At 40.3% G+C, this 19,374-nt stretch overlaps 1 protein-coding gene across 4 annotated transcripts in view; it reads left to right on the top strand.

The window, feature by feature from the left end:
- Window positions 1-19,374, top strand: part of CEP70 (centrosomal protein 70) — a 2,129,610-nt gene that overhangs the window by 1,447,268 nt on the left and 662,968 nt on the right. For all 4 annotated transcript variants that reach the window (XM_044075003.1, XM_044074999.1, XM_044075002.1 and 1 more), the window contains one exon: window positions 10,866-10,943. In XM_044075003.1, coding sequence (XP_043930938.1) covers window positions 10,866-10,943 — 78 coding nt within the window. The remainder of the gene's footprint in view (window positions 1-10,865; window positions 10,944-19,374) is intronic.

Below are 19,374 nucleotides of genomic sequence, written 5' to 3'. Positions count from 1 at the left end.
GGCTCCAGATTCTGTAGCTGCGGTGGTGCAGCGGTTAGCGTTGTCGCCTCACAGCAAGAGGTTCTCCCGTTTGATTCTCGGCTGGAGCACCTTCTGTGTGGAGTCTGCATGTCCTCCCTGTGGTCGAGTGATGCTAAAGACATGCAGGTAGGTGCGAGGGTAAATGGACGTAACTTAGTTGAAGGTTGGGCATCGGGCTGGCAACTCGGCACCGTACAAATCCACTGCCAATCATGAGCGGACCGGAGTTCCGCTGTGGCAACCCATAACTGGGAAAAGCCAAAAGAAAAATTAAGGCTCGAGATTCTGTAATTCGAGATTTCAGATGTTCGAGCTTATAAATTAAATCCATATATATATATATATATATATATATATATATATATATATATATCACGCTCCCCAACATTCAGCACAACAGAATAAACACACCCAAAATGGGTGAGTAACTTGAAAAGAAAAAATAAAACATGCTCTAAACAGGAACTAGGAGGCCATGATTTAATGTCCGGCTCACCAAGAATGCTAATACACAATACACAAACCTAGGTTTCGCCTCCTTGCGTCATCAGTGTGTATTGTACAGAGGGAACAGTGACCAATATATACAGTTTTCAATCACTTTAGCTTAAAGACACAGTACACTTGACACATATAAAATTTAATTTTTGTGACACCAAAAAACCTATCAGTCATTGCATTAAAAAATATATGTATATTATATTATTAAACTAAGTAAATGGAGACAAGTTCAGTCTACTGCATCAAGTATGTTTATTAGATTATTAATAGAGTATTATGAAGAGCAGCATGCAGAGATGATAGTGAAGTTGAATAATGCCTATGAAGATACGGTTAAATACAATCAAGAACAAAATTACAATGAAAAATATAAACAGTATGTAAATGAGGTTCAAAAAATGGAGAAGGAATTATCAGATAGGAAACTTAACAAATTTTCAGAGAGATACTAAGGATTATATTAATAATTTGGCCTATACCTGGAAGAAAGCCAAAAGGTCAGTAAGATTTACTTAAGGTAAATATAAGGGACAAGTGATGCCTAACAGGAAAAGACCAAGGTCCATTTTAACCAGAAGAAGTACTGATAATTCTAGCATCTCTGATATATCTTCAGGTTATTCAAATACTGACACAGAACTGGAGGGGGTAGAACCCACAGCTTTGTGCTCCCCTACACCAAAAAGGGTAAGGGGCCCTTTAGGTGAGGGGGCAGGAGACATGCTGGTTCAAGAAATGGAAGAAATGTTCAGCAGAATGGCCAACAACAGGTAGAGAACACCATTGATACCCAGGACACTGAAGATAATTTAGTGGTAAATTTGACTGATTATGTATTTTCGGATTTGGAATATCGAGTGCTAAATAAAGGCCTTAGCTTTGTACCTGATTGTTTTGTGTCCCAATTTGAGGTGGTGAAGGATGTTAAGGCTTTTTGCTGGAAATTGAATTTAAAATACTATTATTTACACAGACCACAGTCTAGAGATAGCCAGAACAGATTTATATTTAGGAAGTCAGAGTTTCAGCCCCCGTACTATGGAGCAGTTACAGTTTTTGAGGAACAAGTGCTACAAGACTTACAATTAAATCAGAGCAAGGTGTTTCAACACTTTTAAGGAGAATATGACCAAAGAAGGGAAACAAGCATTGCAGAATTTTAGTAATAATAACAATTTGGTTATTACCATGGCAGACAAAGGAGGCGCCATAGTAGTTTGGGGCAAAGAGGCCTATGAAAGAGAAGTTCAAAGACATTTGACTGATGTAGCATCATATTACCATCTCCCTATTGATCTGATAGTGGGATTCAAAACAGAAATTCATCAGTTTTTGAATCAAGGTAGAGAGGTGGGTATTATTCCTAAAGAATTACAACAACAGTTGACTGTGGAAGATCCCTCTCCACAATATTTCTATTTAGTTCCCAAGATTCACAAATCTATTACCCCAGTACCAGGACGTCCCATAGTAGAGGGTAGAGGTTCATTGATTGAACCTCTATCAATTTATCTAAAGAAGAAACTGAAACCACTATTGTCCTATGTGATGGCAAGGATAAAGGATATAAACCAGTTTTTACAGCTAATGGATGATTTGTATATTCCTAGACATGCACATATGGGCACATTGGATGTGCAATTGCTATATACGAGCATTCCTCACCAGGGTGGAATAGCTGCCATACAATATTGGTTTCGGGTTATTACTCCAAAGAAGAACAAGAATTTTTATTAAAACTTTTGGGTCTGGTACTAGAACACAATTTTTTAGATATTGTTCTGAATGGTACTTGTAAATTAAGGGTACAGCAATGGGAGCAACTTTTGCTCCCACCTATGCAGATCTATTCATGGGGTTTATGGAGGTACAAATGATTTATCAACAAAAGGAATTTACAACAGAGCTACTGATGTGGAGAAGGTACCTAGATGACTGCTGGGTAATATGGCAGGGTACTGAGGATAGGTGGCGACAGTTCGTTAATAGTTTGAACGATAATCAACATGGAATTTTTTTCAGTGGAAAATTGGAAGGGAAAAGTATTGAGTTTTTAGATGTTTTGGTAACTAAAGCTAATGAAGGCGTGGTACATACCAGTTTATACAGGAAGCCTTTTACTAAGAACTCATTACTTGAGGGCTGATAGCCATCCACAACATATTGTTGATAATATACCCCTAGCCCAATTTAAAAGACTTAAACGCATATGTAGTCAAACTGATCAATTTCAGATACAGACCGAACAGTTGAGACATAGATTTTTGGCAAGGGACTACAAACCCAGGCAAGTTGATAAAGCACAAAGTATGGTGAACTTCGATTCTAGAGAAGAATTATTAATGGGGGCCGAAAGGCCACCGGTGGAAGGGAAGCATGTCATCAGATTTATGACCAAGTTTGGAAGCAACAGCTTTAAAATAAAAGAAACAATACAACGACATTGGCACATATTGAAGACTGATAAGTTTTTGGACACATCATTAGATGCACGGTGTTCTTTTGGATATAGAAGAGGGAAGTCTATAGGTGAAAACCTTGCCAACTTCAAGAGGGGACATCAAAAAGATATAGAAAATAAATCCTGTAGAATATTGGGCAGTACATATTGTGGACATTGTGTCCATTGTAAGGTGGTCTCAAAAACCAAATCATTTACCTCCATAAATACACCTAAAGTTTATGATATTTAGACACTTGATTACTTGTAGTAGCGAATGGGTGATTTATATGGTGGTGTGCCAATGTGGGGCTTTTTATGTGGGACAGACGTCTTTATCTCTTCGACAGAGAATAGCATTACATATCAGCGATATCAACTGTAAAAGAACATATAGTGCCTTGTACAAACATATCCAAATACATACAGGAGCACACTTTATCTTTTTGGGTATTGACCAGGTTGTAGGGGACAATTTAACGATGATAAGTAAACATAGAATTTTAAAAGAAAAAGAGAAAAAATGGATAGTATATTTAGGAGCATTATTTAAACCAGGTCTTAATGACTATTGGTAATTATATTTAGCTTATAATAAATGTTGGTCAAGATTGTTTAGTTTAATTAATAATATAATATATATATTTTTTAATGCAATGACTGATAGGTTTTTTTGGTGTCACAAAGATTTAATTTTATGTGTCAAGTGTACTGTGTCTTTAAGCTAAATTGATTGAAAACTCTATATATTGGTCACTGTTCCCTCTGTAGAATACACACTGATGTGGGGGCGAAACCTAGGTTTGTGTATTGTGTATTAGCATTCTTGGTGAGCCGGACATTAAATCATGGCCTCCTAGTTCCTGTTTGGAGCATGTTTTAGTTTTTTCTTTTCAAGTTACTCACCCATTTGGGTGTGTTTATTCTGTTGGTGCTGGATGTTGGGGAGCATGATTTGTATTTGAATCCGAGCACACGTAATACCGTGCACCTGTTATTTGTAGGTGTATGTATGTATGTATATATATATATATATATATATATATATAATCAGGGGATTCATCCTCATCCACCAGATCAGACTTCTTTTTCCCCTTCTGTCACTCAGCATCTCTGCTGACTCAGGGTTTCATAGAACCCGTTCCCTTTCTCTATCAGGGAAAGGTTTTTACTCAATGTTTTTGGTACCAGAAAAGTAAGCCTCACTGAGACAAGTCCTAGATCATTCACTTTTTAACCTGTTTGTGAAGTCTCAAAGTTAAAATGCTATCCCGTCACAACCTGTCAGCACTTATTTACCCTTTCCATTTTTGGTAACACTAGATTTAAAGGATGCATTTCATCATATTTCTATAGCCTCAGATTTCAAAAATTTTCAGAGGTTTTTTTTTTTGTGTGTGTGTGTCTGAATTATACAATCAGTTCTCTTTGGATTATCCACTTCTCCAATGGTATTCACAGCTTGTCTCACTCCAGTGATAGCCTATTGCAGACTGCAAGGTATTCACATGTCTCTATTTAGAAGTCTTGTTCATCTTTGCAGAATCTTTTTTCAAAGTGTCAGGAGTCTCTCACTTGGGTGAGAGATCGCCTTTACAGACTGTTTCAAGAGAGCATTCAAAAATCTTTTTTGACGCCTTACCACAGGATTGTTTTCCTATGTTGTCTCGTAGATAATCCTGTTCAAAAACTCTTTCTTCTACAGGAAAAAAGGAAATCTGTATCTAGATTTATCCTGAGTTTTCTTCAGTCAGTCCAGGACTTACACAAAGGAAGTTCTCAGGACACTAGGATTCATTGCATCTCTGATTCCCATGATTGCTCTAGCCATACTCCACACGGGAAAGATTCAGTGGTATGTAAAATCTGTATGGACCGAGCATCAACACCCTTTAACATATCAAATTCCAGTCTGGGAATTTATCAAAAAGGAACTGCTTTGGTGGCGAGATCAGTTTTTTTATCTGAATCTTTTTCTCAGGTTTTCTCTTCCAGCTCCAACACAGTCCGTAACATTAGGTTCCTCGGACTTTGCTTGAGGATCTGTGTCTATGGGGGGTAAAAGTTTAGGGTCTTTGTAATGAAAATCGCCAGCAGAAACACATAAATAAGTTGTGGGCAGTAATAAATACAGTCAACTTTCACAGTCATTTGAGGGCCTAGGGCTGCTGCAGTTGATTACCAACAACACCATAGTGATGTGGTACTTAATCTGTGGGCTCCAGATCAAACTGTCTCAGTAGGTTAGCCATGGTAGCCTAGGATATAGCAGGTCAGCACAAACTCATTGTACAGGCATCTTACATTCCATCAGAGCAAAACATTGTGACTAGGCAAGTTGCACAGGACCAGGACAGACCCTCACAAATAGCAATTGAATCCGGGGATATTCCAAGATTTGATCCAGTTGTGGGGAAAACCTCAGGTAGATCATTTTACCTCCATTCATAACAATCAGCAAAATTCTGTTCCAGGACTACCTAAAGGCAGGTTTGAAAAACAGGTGTTTTTCCATTCCCTTGCACCCAAAAACAGGTGGTTTTTTTTCATTCTCTTGGGCCTGAAAAACAGGTGTTTCTTTCCCTTGGACAGAAATGTTCCTGTATGCCTTTCCACTAAGATCTAGGATTGCTCTGAAGATTAACAAACTAGTAATCCACTGAACCCGAGACAAACTGGGATGAATGGAGTACCATAGAAGAATAGTTTTCATCTTGTGATTACTTGATTACCTGTCTGGCGCAGCGACTGCCTTGATGCTTCCATGGTATTCCATTCTTCCCTGGTTTACTCTGAAGATTCGGAAAGACTTCCCAAAGATCGTTGTGGTGACTTTTTTCTGACACAGGCAGCAGTGGTTCTCCTAGGGCACCACAGGCTTCTTCACAGACTGCACCTTCTCACACAAGACAGGGGTTGTTTGATGCACCCCTATCTTGAAACGGCTTCAACTAACTGCCCAGAAAATGGAATCTTAACCTTTTAGGCACTCATTTTCTGAAGGTGTACAGCAGGTATTAAAGGAGACAAAAAAATGCTACTGAAATATCATATATTAGTAAATTAAAAGATTTTCTAGTTGGTGCCATAATAAGTACAGAGAGTCTTTTACAGTTAGTATTTCTCCTGTTCTCTAATATTTGTGTGAGGAGTTATACTCTGACCATTCTTACTCCTCTGCCAAGGTTCATTTGTCTGCCATTTCAGCATGTCTGTCTATGGATCCCCTCTTTCAGGGCATTCCTATGTCAAAATGTTTTTGAAAGGGATTCTGCTTACTCCACTTAGAAAACAGATGATCTCTCCTTGTCATTTTCCCCAACCATTTTTTAGAACTAATCTCTCATTTACACCTAAAGTGGTAGCACTCTGTCTCTCCTTCTCTCTCTCTTTCTCTCTATTTGCCTGAACCTAAAGATGAGGGAGAGAGGATTCTTCAAACTCTGGATATCCGCAGACAACTCTGGTACTATCTTGACATAACCAAAAACTTCATAAATTCTACTTGGGTACAAAACAATTGAGTATGCCACTGTAGGGCGGCACAGTGGTCGCCTCACAACAAGAGGTTCTCCAGTTCAATTCTCGGCTGTGGTGCCTTCTATGCAGAGTTTGCATGTTCTCCCTGCATTCGCGTGGGTTTCCTCCGGGTACTCTGGTTTCCTCCCACATTCAAAAGACATGCAACTGACGCGTTTCTCCCCGGGCCTCTCCTGAAATTAGGCTCTGTGGAATCTAGTCAGACTTTCCTGGTTAACGAATGTTAAATAAAAATAAAATAATTAATTATCCACTTCTTATAAAGATGAGAAAAAAGAGCAACCTGTCTCAAAGCAAACTATTTCCAAATGGTTGTCCTATGCTATCTCTTCTTGCTGTTCCCATCATAATGTCATTTCCAGGCAGGGTCAAGGCACATTCTGCTAGGGCCTTGGCTTCATCAGTGGCATTTTGGAAAGGTGTTTACTCTAGAAGTATTCTAGGGGCCGCTGCTTGTCCTTTATGCATAATTTTACAAAGCACTGCAAACTAGATTGCTTTTCAAAATCTAGAGCAGGTTTTGCTAAGAACATTCTCTAGGGGCTTACTAGTTCCTTGTGATTTCGCCTCCAGGCCTCTTAAGCTATTATTTTCTACCCATATAACTAACACTGTTGCAGCAGTGATCAAATGATGAACAATAGTGCACTTATGTAAGAAAACTTATCATAACCGTAGATGTTTGAATGATCACTGATTCTTTCTCCACCCGCTTACTTTTTGGTATGTTTTTTGCTGGGGTGTGAACATTGAATTTTATTTACCTAGCATTGTTCTCTTTCAGGGCTCTACCCTCCTCATAGTTGGCATGATAGCTCTGAGGGGCTTGCACCCAGACCATTGATTTCTTCACTCCCTCCTCAAGCTGTCAATGGTTAGAAGCATTGGAAGGTGCCTGAAACTTTGGAAGCTGACTGGCTATTGTATCCTATATAGGTAAGGCCACTGCGGCAGTGATGATGCAAATGTCTACTGTTATGGTAAGTTTACTTACACAACTGTACTTTCTAATAAGGTACTTGGGTACAAAACAATTGAGTATGCCACTATATCTCCAAGGATCTCACTGCAGCATAGTTTTAAGGCAGTACACCACCTTTGTCAGTACATTGAATATAGGTCTCACCCTATCTGCAGTAACAAAAAAAGATGTCATTCTTCGTAAAATAAAATTTCATTTTTACTTGCAATATAATGTGGACATAATGCACATGTATTCTTGACATCATTTTTACCTGAACATTTGAGCCGAGGTCAATTAGCTACCAGATATAAATTTTGTGTAGTGCCAGGCTGTGAAAGTAAATGTCCATGAAATGCTGGATTTGCCAGTTGTATATAAGAGGCTGTGTGTAAGTTCCCTAAAGCAGCACATAGAATATGCTCTGGCAATTCTGCCAAGATTCTTGTGTCCAAAGCACTGTCATGAATGGCACATTGAATCTCAATCCCAACTTGTATGATAATATAGTGCCTTTGTCAGAACATGATATGTAGGCTTTACGTTATTTGCAGCAATGGAAAAGTGTAATGACAACATAATGAAGACAATAATAATAGCCATGGAGATTCCCTATACTCTTGTAAAGTTGCCAAAACTTGGAATGAAATACCCCAACATATACTTAACACCAACAGTACTTCTAAATTCAAGCAATTACTTAGAGAGCACCTCAATAACACTTGGCTCTGCTCCTGTACTAAACCTGATTAATAACTCTCTCACCCTTGACTAGCCCACTACTTTTACTTGCTGTCTCCCTTCTTAGCCTTTCCTTTCCCAATTCTCCTGCCTGTCTCCCTTAACTGCATTCTTTTATTGTCTGTCTGTATTCTGCTTAACAAAAATACCCCTTTCCCCTAAACCTTTTTCTTTTAGCTTGTCCTAACAGTCTATTAATTTCTGTTTCTCCTCTACTAATTTTTCTTCAATACCACTACTAGTATTTTTAAACTTACCTCAGATCTCTCCTTATGTATCTCTAAATATGCTTTTTGTAATGTTCAGTTGTGTATTTGTGGAGCTTTTCTACCCAGGCCTCTGCTGAAAAGGGGTCTTCTAAAGCCAGTTGGACTCTCCCGGTAAACAAATGGAAATCAATTGTGGATATGGGTTGTATTCTGCTGAATTGAACAGAAGTTTGTATACTCATTTTAAATGAAGCCAAGTATAATGCAACTTGGAAGCCTTCCACATTTTAGTAGCTACACTGACTTATTGCTGGAGTCTGTTGATGCAAGGTTATATCTCTGTAATAGTTTAACATTTTCTGGTCATTTTTTTTTTTTTTTTGGTTTGGTTTGGAAGACAAATTTAGATATTCAGCTGTAAAATTTAGTTTATTTGTGCTTTTAGATGCAGCAGTAATAGAACAAATGCACACTGAACGTATTTTATTTGTTCCCCTAGGAGGTGAGATTCAGATCCCCAGAGTAGTGCTGTTCTCCACTGTGAGGATAGGGATTTTTTGCTTATGCTCTTAACCTGCCTGACAACTTGACTGCTATGTTGTTGACTGTTTACCAGGAGCTGTATTAATGTTACCACAGATAAGCCTCCTAGCTGAGTAGTGCATCACATTCCAGTGCATGCACTCGAGGGTCATTATCACAGGTGATGCACCCATGTTCTTTTGCTGTGTTTGGAGGGTTGAGGTGAGAGGTCATGCTGTGCGGTGTAATTTCACGTCTGGATTGCATTTCCTGTAGATTTTAATAAGAAGCAGTGAGGTAATTATTTGACTAGTATGGGTGATTACACCACCTGTGTCTCAGAATAGAGTGAAAAATACTCTAAAATTGGCTTTGTGGTGTTTTTAACAGAAAAACTAATAATATAAAGTCAGACTAATTCAGTGACACTGGCTAGACAATCATGTTGTTGCTGATTTTATGTCAACAACTGCTTTTAAGGGGAAAAAAGATCTCTGAACTTTGCACCTTGATCTTTTCAGAATCATGTCTAGCTATTTGTAAGGATTGAGTATTCCTTAGGACTAATCCATATTTTGTTGTGAAAATGTCTTCAGAATTTCCCTTAAAACAGTCAATTTATTTTAATTTTCTTGGCTATGTAAAAAAATAAGCGAGAACAAGACCCCCCCCCCCCCCCACACACACACACACACACAACTTTTATAGACAGTAAAAGCTCAGGTTCTACCTGAAGCAAATCAGTGATCTAGAAAGACAGTGCAACTGGTTATTTTCTTCACTTTAAAGAGGGAATGCCTAATAGTCGCCAAACAAACCTTTATAAGCAGATTGCTAGCTGGATTGTCTTTGCTCTCAGATGAAATACTACTCTACTCCACTATGGTTCAGACGATCACCAAGCATTATTGTTTGGACTGTGATTCCTGGAGTAATTCCTGTTTTGGTACTTCACTTCCACCTTCAGGACTTAGCCTCCTGAGCTTTCCTTTTTCCTTCCTCTAGCTACTTCCACTCTAAATGTTAATGGTGCATCAGTCCAGACAGAGGACTCCATGTAACTAAAATGTTATTTCTCTACCAGTTGCTCCATGAGGGAGTTATTTTTGGTGGATCACTAATGTACTCATGCTGTCTCCTATGCTTGGATGTCCCCTGTATCCAGAGGCTGCTGTTAGATATCCCTGTAAAATGGACTAGTATATATTTACAAATCATTCTAAAACCCTTGTATAGTTTAGGATTGAATCCTCACTATTTTCTTGATCTGTTGGAATTATGCTTAGTCTTTGTTCGGAGTGTCTTGGCAAACTCGGGGACTAAGAATGCCATATTAATGCAAATTGTGATGCTATGGTGTTTGCTATGAGGGGAGACATGCTTGAGCTTCCAAGAAAAAAAAAGTACTGTAGAGGTGAGGAAGGAAAAGAGGATATATGCAATGGTCCACCCATCGTGGAAGAAGAAAGAAAGGATATACACAGATGCTGACCCATCAGACTGTTCCTTTTTACATCAACTGATGTAAAAGCATATATGTTATTTCTAGTATATGTTATTTCTAGTTATAGATTAAGCTTATTTACGGTTTTCTTGAGATGTGGACTTGCCAGTGTTCCATTGCAATATTTGTTTCTCCTCCTTTGTGAATATTTTTCCATTTTCATGTTTACTTGGATACCTGTAATATGCTTAATAAAAACAGTATGCTTGCATGCAGCAGAAAATTATGAATATGAAGAAAGATAGCAGTTGGATTTAAACATTTAAAGTTGAAGTGACATCCTTGATTTAATATGCATTACACTGATTTTTTTTTTTATCTTCTGTTAGGAGTTCTGTTTGTAGAAATGCAAAAGTATTAGAATTTGAAGCAATGGTGCATTTTGTAACATTTCTGCATGCATAATAACACTTTATTTTTTTTTAGACCTAGTATGAAGGAATTAAAACTCTGTAAACAACAAGCAAAGAGGCTGGAAAGATTACTTCTACATAACGGTGTAAAGTAAGCCATTCCGTGCAATATTTCTAAATATTGTATTTTTATTATGCTATTTTTTATCTTCTTAAAGCACTGCTCTTGTATAATACTGACCAGAGGTGGCATTAGAACCTACTGCACTTAATTGCCAGGTCTGGAAGTGGAGATGTTTTAGGATACGTCAACTGATTCATTTAAGCTTCCTTGCATAATGTTTCTATTTCTGAAGTCATGTGAAATAATGTTTGTCTGCTTTGACTGTTTAAAATTAGGATTGCTTACATTACAATAAATTATCATAAAATGTGTAGAGTAATGCAGTCAGACTACTTCAGTCAGTAGTTAGACGGATGATAACAGAAATTTTGACTTGTAGAAAGTATAAAGCTGTGACTATTTGATAAGTTGCCCACAGCTTTTATGTTTTAGCAAAGTACCTTGGGATATGCACAGGTCTTCTGAAAATTTGATTGCCATTCAGAAACATAGAATTTAACAGCTGGTAAGCAACAGTATACTAAAGTAATGAACCTTTTTACTGTGTTATTTGAATACTGGAGATTCTGTTGTATTCTAAAATCATTCTTTGAGAACCATCAGATGTTCGTGTTTCACTGTTGCAGTCCTTACAAAATGGGTTATCTGGCTCACAGTAGCCTTCAATCAGCCAGAATACCAAAGTCCTTGGTATATGATGTCGGCTGCCTTCGGTTTAAGCCTGACGTCAGGTACAAAGGAAGGCAGCCGGTGCTATTTCCTCAGTCTTTTTGCCGCCGAGACCGAAGCAGAAGCTTTTTGCACGAGTGCCGGTCGGCCGAGTACCTTTTTTTTTGTATTCCGACTGTTTAGTTGAAAACCCTCAGATAAGTACTCTGTTGAGGACCCCCTTTTCTTGCTTTAACGAATGTCAGAGAAAGTTAATAACTGTCTTGCCTGTGAGAAACACCATGATTTTCTCTCCTATTGTATCACTTGTTTGCGCCTTGAGCACGATGTCCCTAATTGTGTTCGTTGTACTTCTTTCAATGCGTGTAGCATTCGCCGTAGAGCTAGGATCTTGTTCAACCATTTTGGTGTTTGGCCTAAGTTCGTAGGTATGGTGTCTTCTGTTCTCCTGACTTTATATGTGCCTAAGAAGTGCAAAGATAAGGACCGCGACAGGTTTAGGGTCAAATTAGCCGATGACGTCCCTGTTAAGTTGGTTGTCGGCCCAACGGTAGTCAGTGAGCACTTTCATTGCTCCTGCAGTCCGCGGATGTTCAGCAACAGGCGTTTGCGGAGACTTTTACTGAGTCCTCCATTCCATAGGCTTCCACTTCATCTTCGTACCCTCCGCCAGTCGTCACCTCTGATGGATCCGGAGCCACTAAGCAGGCATCGGCTTCTGAGGCCTCTTTCTCCGCCTGGAGACCAGATCCAGACTGACGATCTTGGCTCAGACTACAGCAGTGGCTAGGCCTCCTGAGTCCCTCCAGCTTTTTAGCAGGCCTTCCAGCCGAAAATCTACTCCAAAGCAGGTGCAGGCCTCCTCTCAAATGCCTCAATCTCAGATGATTAAGATGGCCAGTGATCTTTTGACCCTTATCAGGGGCTCTCAGCCACCACCTTCTAAGAGTGCTAGGGAATTGTCCCCAGAACTTTTGTCTGCCTCAGACTCTGAGGTTTCCAGCACTTCTGCTGATGAAGAAGGACTCTCTCAACTTTTTTTCTGGTTTGAGGATTCTGATGCAGAAGACTCCATCCCTTTTGCCTCCCCTCCAGAAGATTTCTCTTCTGGAGATATGCTGAATACTCTTAGGGAGCATTTCAAATGGGAAAGTCAGGAATATCCTCAGTCTAAGAAACGGATTAGGGAATTCTTGGATTTGCCACAGCATAAGCCTTTGGCTATCCATCCGGTTTTGGAAGTTGTTGATATTTTCATGGAGAATTCTTTGACTCCTAATTCTGTTCCTCCTGCTCCCATAAAGCCTGACGGGTATTACAGAGTTCATGATTCTCATCAGTTCCTTTTCGAGAATCCTAATGCAGATCTAGAGATTATTTCTCAGGGCACTAAAGGTGTTAAAGCCATGGTTGCTAAAAATCCTGTTCCTTCTGACAGGGAATCTAGGGCCTTGGATAGATGGGGTAAAAGGTTTATACTTCTTCCACCCTGGCTATTAGGTCTGTTAATTGTTTTTTTCATATACTTAAGTATCAGCAGCATACTTTGGAGGCCATTAAGGCTAAAATTGCTGGTGTTCCTTCCCTGATGGAGAGTAAGGACATGCAAGATTTATTGAATTCTGCCACTCTTGTCACTAAACATTCTGTACATTGTGGTTTTGACACTTTGGAGGCTTCTTGCAGGACAGAAGCCACTGGTTCTGTTATTAGAAGACATGCTTGGCTCAGGGAACAGCCTCTTCCTGAACCTGTCAAATCTAAATTACTGGATGTACCTTCGCACAAGGACAATCTTTTTGGTAGCAAAGCAGAAGAGGTGTTGAAAAGGTTGGAGGATAAGGCCAAATCTATGCAAACTGTTAAGGATTTTCTGCAAGTTCAGCCTCCTCATTTTAGTAGGCATTACCCTTCTAAGAATTGCACTTTTCCTGACCGTAGTAAACAGGGTCTCGCACTAGGCCTAGGGGTTGCAGGTCTTCTAGGGGACAGACTTCCACCCCTCAAAAGGCTAAGCACTGGCAGTCTTCCTCTTCAAAATCGGGGAGTTCTAAGCAAATTCCCCAAAAGAAACATTCCCAATGACTCCGGACTTCCTCTGCGGGTCCAGGGTTTCCTTTGGGGGGGGAGGTTAGCCATTTTTGCAGATGTCTGGTACACCATCACAGATGACAAATGGGTGCTCAAAATAGTATCCCAAGGCTACAGGTTCTCCTTTCACACCTTCCCGGTTCACCAATTCCTGCAAGCCCTGGGATTCATGGCTTCATGTATTCTGATGATTCCATATGCAAGACTGCATGTGAGGAAAATTCTGTGGTACCTCAAAAACCTTTGGTGTCAACACACTCAGGATTTAGACTTGATTCTTCCTCTCCATAATGTGGCATCACCAGATTGGGATAAGAAATGTACGTAGTCTCACTGTCTTCAGTTATTTTTTATCACATAGGTTGATTGGATCATTTGCCTAAATGAAAAGTTGCTGCATTTGACACAGAATGTCTCAAGTCTTATAAGTATATCTGTAGTTGTACGTGCATTAGCTAGGCTCCATACAGGAACTGTCTGCTTTTTAGGGCAGGTGCATAATATCCATTGTTGCTGAAATTGCATTGCTTCAGGCTGAGAATGCAGTGCAGGCTGAAGGAGAAGCTGAAAGCTTTCTTGTATGTTACTGTGTCTGTAACGGTTTCAGCCAGAGCAGGGTTCAGCAGGAGGATCTTGTCCATCATCCCAAGCAGGAATCACAGAAGAGAGAGGGGAGCTAAGAGCATATGAGGCTAGACTCAGGCCAAAGCTTATCCAGCTGCAAGGTCCTTCACCTCCTGCCATTGCAGGTCAGAGGCCATAAGAACAACTAGAGAAGTGACTCTCATTTTTGGCAGAAAGACCCAGAACCTCATTCCTGTCTGTACTCTGCCAGAGCATATGACCATCTGGTTGCCTTAAGCAGTGTCTCTTGAGATCCCAGGGTATGTTTCTGAAGTGGAACTCAGGCACTTATTATAGAGGGTTAAGGCTATGAGTTGCTAACAAGCTGCTGCTTTGTAGTCCAGTGTTAGATTCCCACATTTCCATTGGGTACTGTGTAACTCTAAACATGTCACATAACCAGACTGTCATTTCAGGGCACCCAAGAAACTGATCACTTGCCTCCAGTGGGCTTACCTAGTTAACAAAAGAAAAAAAAACTCAGGTCCGTTGAGTCTAGTTATTTCACCTCCCCTGAGTCAAAGGCTCATCTCTGAGTATTCAGCAGCTTTATTGCCTGCTGTGGCATTGCTTATACATACTACATTAGCCTGAGCAGCATTTTTGGTGTATGGTAGGACATTACTGATCAGTTTAGGGTGTGAATAATTAAGGAGTTTAAATTAATGCCAGAAGAATGTTTTGCACAGACTTTTCATTTGCTAGCACTCTTTTGGCTGGTAGCATCCCGGTTATACTAGTGATTGATTCCCTACCCCAAGGTGCAAGCTTATTGCTTCTACTGTGCTGGCTGTAGATGTAGGGTCCACAGCAGCTCCCTCAAGGTCCTAGTGGCTGGAGATGTTTTCCTTTTCCCTTAGATTCACTATGGACAGTGGAATACAAGTAAAATGAGGTTCCTGCGATGGAGTAATGATCCTTCTCTTACAGCTGTCACCCCTTCAGATGTGTCTCATTGTAGACTCAGTAGTGAGACACTAGGATGTTACACTCCCCAGGTTGGACAAGTAAAAGGTCATGGTCAGCTGCCTGTCCAGTGCCAGGATTCACCAAATCACACATGCACTCAAGTCTCTCAGCAACAAGTACCATTATGACTCTGTCATAGTTCATGTTGGTGTGCATGACCTGAGAAGTACCTCACTGGACTATATGAAAAGAGACATGGTGGAGCTCTCTGAGTATGTGTCCCTGGCAGTTATGTCCCTAGCCCTGAGCAGCATATTACCCTCACCTAGAATGATGCCACTGTCTAAATAAAAAAAAAAGATTGATTTCAATAATTGGCTTAGTTTTTGGTGTCATTCTAAGGGGATCCAGTTCCTGTCTACCTGGGAAGCACCTCGCTTCTTTGCCAGAGATGGTTTGCACTGGCACCCTAAGCTTTTGACTACTGGCAAAGGCTTTTGCCTCCCCCATAGTGCCTTTTTAGGCAAGCTCTCAAACGACATTACTGATATGCAATTAACCAATCAGAATAAAGTAAGGGTCATGCTGCTAAATGCTAGGAGCTTAAACCAAAAACTGCACTCCCTGAAAAGTACTTCTATCACTAGAAGATGTAGATGTCTGTGCAGTCACAGAAACCTGGTTTAAAGCCTCATAGAGTATCCTGGCCTGCAAGGCTACAATGCCTTCCACAGCTTTAGATTGCAAAAGGAACATGTGAAAACCAAAGGAGGCGGTGTTTCAATCTATATTAGAGATAAATTCACCTCATGTCTGGTTAGACTGGACAACTCCATGGAGTTATTCCAAGTTCAGGTTACAGTAGGTAAGACCCCTGTTCAAGGCTTAGCCAGTTATAGAGCCCTCTCCATCGGTCATGACCCCCACAAAGCCTACTTAACCTAACTGAAGACATCCAAATTTTACCGAACACATTAGTTATAGGGGATTTTAATTATCTCACCATCAACTGGGAAACCTACTCTAGCCCAAACGTTCCTTGACTTTGTGAATTCAAATGCGCTGGACTAAATTGTCAATACCCCAACAAGAGGAACAAACATTGTAGATCTGATCCTCACCAGCATGTCAAACAGGTGCACTGCTGCAACTGTTGGACTCTCACTATTTAAAACTGACCACAAATCAGTTAGCTTCGAACTGACACTAACACCAGAACTCATAAAGGGTGAAATCAGACTAAAAAGCCTCACCAAGGCAAGCTATACCCTCCTAGGTGAAGATGTAAATGTATTCCAGGCTCCACCCCAAGCTGAAAGTAGTAACTACACCAAAGCTTACACTGAAGCCCTGTGCTATCACTTGCATAAGTGTATAAACTCAACTGTACCAGATGGAATCAAAGCCAGAACCCCAAGTAAAATTAAGCTGTCATGGTGGACTTCTAGCATCAACAAACTCTACAATAAATGCAAAAAGTTGCTGTCCAAGAAAGCAATAACAAGAAGCCAACAATAGAAAAGCACCCTCCTCAGCCTTAACAGGCAAATAAGACAACTTGTCAAATCATCCAAGAGCTCCTTTGAGAGAACCCTAGCAAGTACTTCCAAGGATAACCATAAGGCCTTTTACAGCTATGTACGTAACCTAAAGTGTAGGACCCAAGCATGTGCAGAACTGGTGGCCAATGATATCACACACACACTGGCTCCACAGAGATGCAAACTTGCTAGCGGATAGGTTTGGTGAAAATTTCACTCCCTTATCTCCGCCTAACTTACAACAAACCCTCCCCCAAACTCCCCACCACCATCACCTTACATATCTGAAGAGCAGGTCCTCAAAGCCCTGTCCAAGACAGAGAACATGGCCTCTATGGTACCAGATGACATCCCAGGCTGTCTTCTAAGCAGGCTAAAATATGAACTAGCATCAGCATTAAGTACCCTTTTCAATCATAACTTAACTACAGGGTTTGTTTCTCCGGAATGAAGAACAGCTACAGTTATTCCCCTCCACAAAAGTAGTCTAGCAAAAGTTAGACTGTTAAGGTTGACCAGTCTCATCTGCAAGGCCATGGAATGCATCATTATAGACCTCATAAATAGACACAGGTGACTTCCAAATCCTGGACCCTACCCAATTCGGCTTCGTGAAGGTCAGATCCTGCCTGTTAAATCTGGTGGATTTCTTTGAAAGTGTGACCTAGGCCATTGATGAGGGCATATCTATGCACACAGCATACATTGACTTGGCAAAGGCTTTCAGCACAATCCCACATTCAGGCATTACCGATAAACTTAGCAAACTGAATGTAACCCCCTTTGTTGTAACATGGGTTGCCAACTGGCTCACAAGCCAGACACATGCTATCAAAGTGGGTGACTCCACATCAACCAGTAGACCTGTTACCAGTGGGGTGCCACAGGGAGTCAGTGTTGGGCCCCCTTTTGGTTACTGCTTGGTATATACTTCTCAGAACTCCAGGTCAAAACTAACGGGTTGTGGCTGACCAAGTCTGCAGACGACTACAAACTACGTGCAATTATTGAATACCCAAATTATGTCAGTATATTCCATGATGGTCTCACACAGACCAACGACTGGTGTATTAGTCACGTTTTCAAACTGAATGCAAAGAAATGCATCACCATTCCCTTCGGCACAAACAACTTCCCTTTATACTATCAAATCAATAACAATGCCCTAAGTACCCATGAAGTGGTAACGGACCTGGGATCACGGGTTGACCACAACCTTAATGCTTTCCACATAGGTCATTTGATTAGTAAAGGCATCGCCTTAAGTGCAAAATAAGTTATATCCCCCCCTATACTTGGCACTTATCTGGCCCATAATTGAGTATAATGCCCCATTCGGTATGTACTGTACTAAGCATCTACAGCAATTAGAGGGACCTCCAAAGGTTTCTTACAAAGATGATCAAGGGCATCCAGCATGTGCCTTGCATGGACTGACTAAAATCCCTGTCACTATACTCCATATTGTATAGACTTCTTAGGGAAGACTTATACCTGGCCTACAGAGCACCCCAAGACCCAAACCTAATGAACTTACTGCATATCCTTAAATCAAATGGGTTTATTGCTACCCATTCCAGGGACTTAAATATGGCCTGTGACTTAAATAGGACATGCTTGAGGAACAGATTTATCTCCCAGCGACTGCCATGTCTTTGGAACAGACTACCAATTCATGTGAAACAGAGCACCCCTATGACACTGTTCAAGAGAAACCTGGATGAGTGGATGGGGCACCATAAATCCTTACTGAGGATAGCACCTACAACCCTCCTAGACATGGGCAGTCATCACTAAGTGTGATCTTTGGTATAGACTAGTACCTCTACTGTATTACATTGGGTTGAAATGGCTAGGCTTAAAATGACCTCCGGGTCAATAGCATAGTAATCTCCTATGATCCTTTGACCCTGTCTTTTGGGAAAGTTTTTGGTTCTACTTTCAATAGTTAGTTGTTCCTAATCCTCCATCCTAGAAGAGGATCAATCACTGCATTAGGAAGGTGTGGGAGAAACCATGGGTCATTCCACTTTTGGACTCTTCTTTTAATGATGGTTCTTCTGCAGCTTGATAGCACCCCAAGAGTGGTCCTTAAGCTCTCAAACGTTAAATATTCTGTATAAGCTCCTAGCTGAATGACTTTGTCATAATACAAGTCTCTGTGTACATTCTGTAAGCCTACATTGGCATCCTGTGAGACTGTGAGCAAGTCAATTCCAGATGGTGTTCCAAAGCTGTGGGTGAAATGAATCCCTGTGGATCATCCCACTACTGTGGTAAACTGTCAAAATCAAAAGTGTATTATAAGAATCATTGCTGCAAGAATTATCAGTATGAACATGAAATATCCAGAGACACGCATCTATCTCCCTGCACTGAAATTTCTCAACATTTGGACATTCTTAAGGATTTGTACTCATATTTTCAAATGTGGCCTTAGACGAGGCTGGCAGTAAAATGTAGTGGACCACTCGTACTCTACTCAGTTCTTGTTTGCTTTTGAAATAAACAGCTAATCTTAAGTGTTTTACTAGTTCATTGGCCTCATTATTGCCTTTATCTTTTTTACAGTGCAAAGTACATACTTTCTTTTTTGTCTTGTTTTTGAAGAGTTTATTTTTTAT

The sequence above is a fragment of the Protopterus annectens genome, chromosome 6.part0 (genome assembly GCF_019279795.1).
Source record: "Protopterus annectens isolate FY-2018-M chromosome 6.part0, PAN1.0, whole genome shotgun sequence".
NCBI classification, from domain to species: domain Eukaryota; kingdom Metazoa; phylum Chordata; order Ceratodontiformes; family Protopteridae; genus Protopterus; species Protopterus annectens.
The sequence above is the reverse complement of the archived record's forward strand: the minus strand, read 5'-3'. Positions and strand labels throughout refer to the sequence as shown.